This window comes from Argentina silus (genome assembly GCF_951799395.1).
Source record: "Argentina silus genome assembly, chromosome: 18".
Taxonomy (NCBI): Eukaryota; Metazoa; Chordata; class Actinopteri; order Argentiniformes; family Argentinidae; genus Argentina; species Argentina silus.
This window is the reverse complement of record NC_139672.1, coordinates 3,468,167-3,477,774: the sequence shown is the minus strand read 5'-3', so window position 1 is coordinate 3,477,774 and position 9,608 is coordinate 3,468,167. Positions and strand designations below refer to the sequence as shown.

At 42.9% G+C, this 9,608-nt stretch overlaps 2 protein-coding genes across 2 annotated transcripts in view; both read left to right on the top strand.

Annotated features, from left to right (window-relative positions):
* Nucleotides 1-3,345, top strand: part of LOC310818889 (uncharacterized protein) — a 3,833-nt gene extending 488 nt beyond the window's left edge. Inside the window, exons 2-4 of the mRNA XM_083689980.1 lie at nt 379-515; nt 806-887; nt 1,005-3,345. Coding sequence (XP_083546106.1) covers nt 379-515; nt 806-887; nt 1,005-2,134 — 1,349 coding nt within the window. The 3' untranslated portion in view covers nt 2,135-3,345. The remainder of the gene's footprint in view (nt 1-378; nt 516-805; nt 888-1,004) is intronic.
* A 452-nt stretch (nt 3,346-3,797) lies between these two features.
* LOC310818894 (E3 ubiquitin-protein ligase Midline-1-like) lies at nt 3,798-8,649 on the top strand. The gene is made up of 8 exons (XM_083689987.1): nt 3,798-3,846; nt 4,018-4,303; nt 4,693-5,010; nt 5,439-5,531; nt 5,688-5,772; nt 6,160-6,249; nt 6,421-6,477; nt 6,909-8,649. Exons 2-8 carry the CDS (start codon nt 4,034-4,036, stop codon nt 7,439-7,441), a joined length of 1,446 nt encoding a protein of 481 aa, XP_083546113.1. The 5' UTR covers nt 3,798-3,846; nt 4,018-4,033; the 3' UTR covers nt 7,442-8,649.
* Nucleotides 8,650-9,608: the final 959 nt, after the last annotated feature.

Here is a 9,608-nt window from a genome sequence, read left to right as displayed (position 1 = left end):
ATGCAGTTAACACTTTAATACTTTGTATCAGGAAGTGAAGTATCAAATCAGGAACTACCCTGAAATTGCCTGAGTTTACACTTTTGACGTAGAAAGCATTCTCTCTACATTTCGATAAAAATCGGCCGTATCGGCCGTTCCCCCAGACTCGGAACACATTAGGGGATCTTATGGTTAGCTTCTGCAGAATCCTTGCAAAATACAATGACCAACACTATCATGTGGAAATATGCAAGAACTATTGTATGAAGGTATGGGGCATCGCCTGCAGGGTATTCCTTTCCAGGTGCTGATTTTGACTTCACCCTGCTGCTGACCTAACTAATGGAATGTTTATGTTTTTCTCTCTACCCCTCCCCCCTTCGTCTCCCTCTGTAGCCCCGGATCAGCGCTTCTCCTCGGAGGGGGTCAGTGATTGTTTGATGGAGTGCAGAATGGAGGCGGGTCCTACCACAGACACCCCCCTGGTGGAAGTTAAGGAGGCTGCTGACCTGACGTGCACTGTTCTCACTGAGGTTAGTGACTGTTAAAGTTTCAAGTGATTTGTTCACTATATGTGATGTCATAAAACTGATGGATATTAATTGAGTAAAATCTAGCTAAGAGCTGTATAATTCAAGACGCGTGTAAGACTCGTTCTTACTATTCAAATGACACATTTTGGCTTTGGACACCATAGTTAAATGATTTGGTCACATTGCATGATGTCAAATGGAAGCAATCTGGATGACTGTCACTGAGCAAACTAATGTAGCTCTGTGCAACTCAACCTCTGTGTTTGTGCCACTCAATCTCTTTCTCTCAGGAAGTAGAGATGGTAGAGGGGAGCTGTTTAGAATCAGAATCCTTACCTACCAGAGACCCATCAACAGAACAAGAGATTTGTGGTAAGAACCAACATTAATTCAAACCTGTTTTGTGTGTCAGTACTTTACCAGTAGTGAGTATTTTCGCTATACGTTTACATCTCCCTAACATCTCCAAATGTATTATCCATCCACCAGGCCTTGTTGATCCAAACCACCTATCAGGTTCTGCTCAAAGCTCCACTGTGGATCAGGAACCCCAGCCGCCTCAGACGGAACTAAAGACTGACCTCAATGCTTGCAGTCAGGCTGAGGTCATCATCAGCCCAATGCTCCCAAGAGCAGAGGAGCAGGATTCTGCCCCGGAGCCTGAATGTAAGGAAGAGCCTGCTCAGGTGGAGCTCCAACAAGCCATGGTCAGTACCACAAAGGGGACTGCCGACAGCCCTTCCTCGCTGGATGGAGCTGCTGTGGCTCCTGTCCAGGTTAGCTTATGCAAACCTCCCTCCGCTGTGAAAGAGGTGATGGTGAACCACAACCACCAGCTGAAGCAGAATTCCCTTGACCTGAAGCTAAAGCAGAGCCCCCTTAACCTGAAGCTAAACCTCAGCTCCATGAACCTGAAGCTGAAGCAGAGCCCCATGAACCTGAAGCTGAAGCTGAAGCAGAGCCCCATGAACCTGAAGCTGAAGCAGAGCCCCATGGACCTGAAGCTGAAGCATAACTCCCTTGACCTGAAGCTACTGAGGCCCTGCTCAGTGCAGCTGGTCAACCTGCATCTGGTGCCTGGCTCTGAAGGGAAGAAGGCCGGTCCTGGCAATGGTAATCAAAACGTCAGGCAGTTCCCTACGCCTAAGGACCTCCGCACCCACCAGCATCTCCACACAGGCCGACGCCTCTGCTGCTTCACCCAGTGTGGAAACGGCGTATGGCGGCTGCAGGGCGTCCTCGCACACAAGCAGCAGCAGAGCCGTACCTACGGCTGCGACATCTGCGGTAAGAGGTTCAAGCGCAGAAAGATCCTGAGGAGGCACGAGCGATTCCACACCGGGGAGAAGCCCTACTCCTGTACCAAGTGCCGCAAGATGTTCGCCCTGCGGAAGAGTCTCCGTCGGCACGTGAGGTTCCACACAGGGGAGAGGCCTCACAGGTGTCCGCAGTGTGGAAAAAGCTTCCGGGTCAGGGACAATCTAAAGACTCATCTAAGGTTTCACACTGGAGAGAGGCCGTTCACCTGCTCCTCCTGCTCAAAGAGCTTCCGAATCCTCAGGAACCTTGAGCGACACAGTGTGGTTCACATTGGATTGGAAGCTCTTCACTCAAAATAGCTCCCCTTCCAGGAGATGCAGTTTACTGGGGAAAACAGCCTGCATTGGCTCTTTGAGTGGCCCTTATTTAACATCTCTACCTCGAACAGAAACCAGTAATGGCTTGTTGTTTTTAAAGCATTAGAACTAATTAGAAGGGACAGTGCAAAGATCTCAGAGGACACATCCACCACCTTGTTTTGGAGGTAATTGTCCAGATTCAGAATGATCATGAGTATATGGTGGACAGTGGAAAGATCTTATTGACGACCGGAAATCATTAGGATGATTGTTCTCACCCCTCTTTTGGAGGTCTGGACAATTTTTTGTGAACTGATGAGAGAATGTACATTGGATGTTAAATTCCAAGAACCCTCCCCCCACATGCTTGTGGAATGGTTGGTTGCTTGTTTATGTACGTTGTCTTTGCCGACTGGGTAGGACTATTTTGCATAGAGTTGTTGCCTATGCTAGCTTGCAACATTGAAGAAGATTGACGAAAAACTGATAGTAGATAGATTTCTATAATGTGTCCTTTCAAACGGGTTTCCACAGCTTTGGTAGCTACTTTCTGCAAAGCATTTCACCAGGCTTTCTGAACCATGAAAGCCTAGTCTCAACAAGATTAGCATTACCTTAATGTGCTTGTAAAGTGTAAACACTGTATCTGCTTGGACAAAACAATTGTAATTTAAAAAAAAAAAAAAAAAAAAAAAAAAAGATTCACTCTGAATTGTACAGGTCCACAGTGACCTAAAACTGTTGCATGCGTCCTCTGGGAATGAATGAAGTTGTATATGTGGGCCAGGAAAGGCTCAAGGCCTTTTATTCTGGACTCATTCTTCTCAACCCGTTCTCAGTCAGCAATCAAAGGCCTGATGATAGACGATGCTTCTCTTCACTGTGTTGTAAATACTAAACAAGTTGAATCTTTGTATTTGTATGTAGTGATATCGACAGGTGTACATTTTTGATGTTTGTAAAAAAAAAAAAAAAAAAAAAAAAAAAAAAAACTTTTTTATCGTGTTTTTATACTTTTTAACTCTTTTACTAAACCATTATGCGGAAGACTAAATCAATTTGGAAGTCTGTGTGTGCATAATTTCAGTTCGACCTTTTTGGAATATGAAATTACATATTTGTTCAATTTTGTAAAGTGATTATTATTATTTTATTTTTTTTTAAACCCTAAATGCTCTAACCTTTGCACCAATTAAAAACATTCCTACATGTCTTGTCTAATGTTTTGTTGCCAAGACAACGATCCCTGTTTATGTGTTTGAAGACAAATCAAGGGTCATTATGTACGGGTGTGATGGTTATACAACCATAGCCGTAATTGTGCCTTCACTCTGGTACTAAACCACATTCTGCCCTGAAAGATTACTTTGGTTTCACATATGCCTGATAAACACCCACACACTTCTGTGCTTATCTAGATTATTTTGTACAGTATGTTCATTTTGATTATTCGACCAAAAATACAATGGATTATCTTTATATTATGTTGTTTAAATAAAGCATTTTCTGCTCTAAAGATATATTCTTCAGACTAATTTCCTCCTGTATAGGTTCTCAAATATTACAGACACACCTGAGAAGTGCATTTGGCTTTTGACTTTGTCCCCTATTTTTAGCCCCGCCCATGGGAAGTGCAACCATAAACACCATTGCTTTGCTTTCACTTTTGATTGCATGAACACACAGGCAAAGGCTGACGACTGAACTAATTGGTAAATAATTCCAGTTATTTAGTATGATTTAGCTACATACGTACACTTTCTTCTGTCTCACTCATTCACACTACTGCTGTGCGCAGTTTTTTCCTGCTAGACGTCCTGACTTGTTAACCCTTTGGTTTCCTCTTTTGTCTGCTTTCTGCACCAATCTTCTTTGACTGGCAGGAGGGACAGGACCAAGATGGCTGAGAAGAATACCACTCTGACCCGGCAGAAAAGCCAGCTGGAGGTCCTGTTAACATGCCCGGTGTGTCAGGACATCTTCAAGGATCCCCGGCAGCTGCCCTGTGGGCACAGCTACTGTATGGTGTGTCTGGAAGGTATGATTGACTTTGCCTCTGATATGCCCTTCCGTTGCCCGGACTGCAGGGCCTTCTTTGGGAACGTCATTGGGGTCCAGAAGGGCTATTCGCTGTCCAACATCGCTGAGGACTTCAGAGCGACTGAAAAGGTGCTATTTCATTGCCATTGTCAACAGCTCTGAGGTTTCTATCTTTATACGTTGGTTTCCTAGACATAGATTAAGCCTAGTCTTGGACTATACCATTTTCAATAGAACATCTCTATTGGAGATGCATTTTAGTGTTGGATTGAGCTTAATCTGTGTACGGGAAAACACCCCTTAAACTAGGAACTGCAACCTAGGAATGTATTCAAAGCTATACATGTATTGACATGTATCACCAACCTTAATTTAAGTGATGGCGATCAATCAGTTAGTTGTTTGATCAAATGGTGATCAATCAGTTAGATGTTTGATCTCTGCCAGATTGATGCTATCGATAGACTTTGATGATAAACCATGTCAATTTTGACTGCTTGACTGTGTTCTTATTGAAGGCCAAGAGGACGGAATGTGTGTTCTGTGACTGTTGCCCTGAGACAACAGTCATGGCTGTGAAGACGTGCCTTAAGTGTGAGGTGTCCCTATGTAAGGAGCATGTTCAGCACCACCTGGAGTGCCCTGCGTTCGTGGGACACCCTCTTGTCAAACCACTGGGGGACCTGAAGCAGAGGAGATGTCCCAAACACAACGACGAGGTGCTCAGGTATTACTGTACTATGTCCAAAGCGTACATCTGCAACATATGTGCCATGGACGAGAAACAGTCAAACCTCACCGTCGAAACTTGCAACGTTCTGGGGAGAAAACTAATAGTGAGTTTTTAACCTCTCTATGTACTGTATGAGTAGTCTTAGCCATAGGACAGAAATAAACCGTTTGACCTCATTAGAATTTGACAGTTTATGAGGGACAACCAACCACGTCCGGAAAGAAACTGAGAATCAGACACAGCTTTTAGAATAGCAATCTTAAAGTCTTAAAGGGTTGTATTGACTAACCATAGACAATGGGATGTGTGGGTAACGGAGGTGATTTGGAATCATTTGGCCTAATGGTAGACCGGGTTTGATCCCTGCCTGTCAAATGTGAACCAAGGCAGCATTATGGGTTTCATTTCTTCCAGATATGTAAGCACTGTGGAAACCCCCCCATGTATGTTTGATAGGAGAATGCAGAGACTATAGTCAGCCAACAGGCTTTTCCAGTCTGTGTCAGTGTCATAAATGTGAATTTGCTTCAGGCATATATGGACCAGCAGTTCAAACTGCTTGAGAAAAATCTTCAAGAATGCAAGAACTCTGTCCGAATACTGAAAGATGACATGCAAGAGGAAGTGAGTTTTAAACCAATCAGACAGTAAAAATGTATCATGTGTTTACATGTATCCTCTCTGAGATGCAAAGTTGGTCTTATACTGTATGTATCGTGGGAATGATCTACTTATACTGTACACCCTTTGTGTTTCATAGTTATATTTTTCTTTGCACAGAAACAGAAATCAAATCCCAATGACTCCTGGATGAACAGTGTAACCATAGTATTGCTGTGTCTCTGGTTCATTGTTCTCTACTATGGTGAGTAGATTTGATGATGATGCAATCGCATCTCATTATTCTGGAATCAACAACAGGTGGTAGATTTGTGGGTCATCATGAAGTATTACTCTTTTTTTCTGATTGAATGTACTGGCCTCATAGAATGTTTTTAACAGACGTTCAGTCATTGACCAACACACACAGAACTATGGTCCTCTGTGGCTCAGTTGGTAGAGCATGGTGCTGACAATGCTTAGGTTGTGGGTTTGATTCCTGCTGGGACCATATATACTGAAAATGTTATGCACTCACTGCAATGTAAGTCGCCTTGGATAAAAGCATCAGCTAAATTGCATATATTATATTATAGAACTGTTTGCGTGCATGCTTGTCTGCCTGTCTACTTTCCTCTTTCTCACCACCCAGCATACAGTTCCTATGTAGAGAATCAGACCCTCACATACACACTGCAGAAGCAACAGACTCTCTTGCATAACCTCTACTCCACCGTTGCAGGTGAGAAGTGATAGAAGTTAAGTGAGTCTTAAGGAGTCTGTGTACTTTAGGAATTAATTGTCTGTTATTATAGGTAGCAATTGTCTGTTATTACAGCTATATACATACTATGGTCATATATTATGTATTTGGTTACAAAATAAATGTTTAACTAAATATGTCTGTTTACAGATTTGGTTGACAATCCTCCACAGGGCCAAAGAAATGCAGACACCAGACAAGAGCGAAGTAAGCAATGGTAGTATTTTAGGCTTTGTAGCATTCAAAGGTACAGCTGACTCAAAACAGAGCAGCACACCTTGCCTTTCACTGCACACAAAAAACTAGCATCAAAACCAGGTCTTTCTTGGTTAAGGGTTGAACTGCTTATCTTCATGGTATGTGTATGGTATAAATATTTATGTGTTAAAAAAAATAGATATGGTCTGTTCTGTACTGTATTGTGTGTTTTTTTGTTATGTGTGGACCCAAGAGTATAGGAATCCTAATAAACTAAACTGCAAGACTTTAATCATTCTGTCAATTTGTTGTATGATCAATTGTATGTTTGTCAATTTTAAATTCTATGAGTAGATTCTTCTTGAAGAAACTGTTACGCAGTTATATTTTTGTTCAAAAGTGAAAGGCCCTGAATGTTCATATGTGTGTGCTTCTCTTAGGTGCTCTCACTCTGGACATCGACTCGGCCAGCCCTTTCCTCAAAGTGTCCATGGACCTCCTGTCAGTAGAGAGAGTGGATCTGAAACAACCCTTCCCGCACCACCTGTCCCGCTTCGACAACGCCCCCCAAATCCTCACCACTCAGTGCGTCTCCTCCGGGAGGCATGTCTGGGAGGTGGAGGCGGACGGCTACTGGGACATTGCCGTGGCCCACCAGAGCATGCAGCGCAAAGGGAAAGAGGGCACCGCTTTCGGCTTCAACAAGGAGTCCTGGAGCATCACGCACAATGACAAGGGCAACCTGTTTGCTTACCACAACAAGATCAAGAGGGAGGTCGCCAAGTCATTGAGGCACAACAGAGTGGTAGTGGCGGTGGATTTTGGGAAGCGGACCGTCGCCTTCTACGAAGCGGGGATCACACTAACCCTGCTGCACATGTTCAGTGCTCAGCTCAGCCAGCCTTTGTGTCTGGGGTTTGGGCTGTACCGTGTGGATCCTCCCAGCAGGGTCTCCATTATAGTGGACAGGTAGAGGCCCTACAACAAGCGATGCTGCTCACTAGACAGACCTTGGACTAATGTGACTAATTTTTTGATGGCAAAATTGCTTCATTGAATGTTCTGAGTTTTGTGCGTGTGTGTGTGTGTGTGTGTGTGTGTGTGTGTGTGTGTGTGTGTGTGTGTGTGTGTGTGTGTGTGTGTGTGTGTGTGTATATATGTGGATCAAATTGTGCAATCGTTCTCCATCATGTGTTTTTGCCCATTGTTAACCCTCTGAACCCCACAACCCACTAGCGGGTTTGAAAGGCATGTTGTCTTTAAAATAATTGCCAAAATTACAGTGTTTATCATAGCTAGAAACTGTAAAAATAGAAATTATTTCCAACGGTCTTTGAACTAATCACGTGCACCGAATGCTTCCGTCAGGAAAAATAAACAAATCTAAGCTTAAAATTGTGATATTTCATCAAAATCACTTTATTCTACATGTCTCATTTAAAATGAAAAATAAACCGTTTGCACAATCCAGATTCTGTAAAAAAAAAAAAAGATACTCTCCTCAGTGCAACTGGGAAGCCTTTAATGACTCGGCTAGGACCAACAGTGACGTCATAAAAATTCAGGCTGGAGCAGAGAGGAGAGGACAGAGAGATATCGTCGAGAGAGATAGTAGAACAGAAAAAGAAAACATACTTAAAATATGCAATAAAATAAATCCACACAAATAATGGTAGGGCAGGTGTGGATGGCGTGGCTGGTGGGGCAGGTGTGGATAGTCTGGATGGTGGGGCAGGTGTGGATGGTCTGGATGGTGGGGCAGGTGTGGATTTATTTTATTACATATTTTAAGTATGTTTTCTTTTTCATGACAATATGGACCAAAATCTATGAGGAATGTTTCCAGCACCTTGTTAAATCTATGCCACAAAGAATTAAGGCAGTTCTGAAGGCAAAAGGGGGTCCAACCCGGTACTAGCAAGGTGCACCTAATAAAGTGGCCGGTGAGTGTATATGCATTGCATAAAGTGGATATCAAGATCTTAGTTTAAGAAGCATTCCATATCTTATTAAATTCTGAAATTTGTTATACAAAACCATATGTGCCGTTGTTTGTGTGTCAGGTAAACCCTTGTAAAAGAGATTGTTAATCTCAATGAGACGAACCTGGTAAAATAAAGGTAAAATAAAAAAATAAATACAGAGGTGATATTGTTATTGTAATAATGAAGTGTCTGTATCGGTGACGTTTTTGGTGTTCATGAATTACATAATTCAAGAATTTCACAGGATGTGTAATCGTTGACAATTAAACATTGTGCTTCTAGATGAAATCAACCCGTTCTCTATGATAAAATGAGATGAGAGGAAAATTGTCTTGGACACAGTGCAGCTGTGTAACTATTATTATCTCAATGGCTGTAAACATTGTACACTGGTCATTGATACTACATGATGTAGCCGACAGTACATTAGGGATATGCTTAATTATCATTCATTATTTGATGGTCACAGTGTCCTGATAATTGAGACCAGTCATTTCCATGAGAGGTGGATCTGGCAGGTCATTATAGGGAAATCATGAAAACAGAAAGACCTTGGAAAATATGCAAACATAGAAACTTTCCCTAAAGAGCAAACACCGCATTTGCGTAACCTGATCTGTCATTGTCATTGAACGCACAGCAGGGTGGGAATTTCCGTCGTTGCCCCGCACTTTGGCCTTGATGCCCTGTGAAAAAATGTTCAATTTACGGCCAAGGTGGCCTTTGTGCCCCTGTCAAAGTTCCAGTGTAAACAACGCTAGTGACGCGTGGTGGGCTTTTATGGAATTACAGCCACCGTAGTGCGCACAGTAGGCTAGTTCCGTGTCTGTGGATCAGAGCGATTGCTTTGCTGTGATTGTTCCAAAATAGAACTTGCGCAACTTCGCGAGCCGCGCAGGTGAAGTATCAACATCACATGCAAGAAGAACGTCAACCAGCCTCCTCCTCAGCCTCTCAAAACGGGAGCAAGACAAGCACAGCCTATTTAAAGTCGACTCGTTAACGTTACATTTTTTTTGCGTCATGAAAACTAGCGATAGCTAGCTAGTTGGGATAGCGCTAACGTCTTCCCTTCCTCAGGGAAATCTAGTGTTGCTTCTACTAGCAGATAGCTGTCAGCTACGGTCAGCTTTGAATCTAGTATTTTTCTTGCTA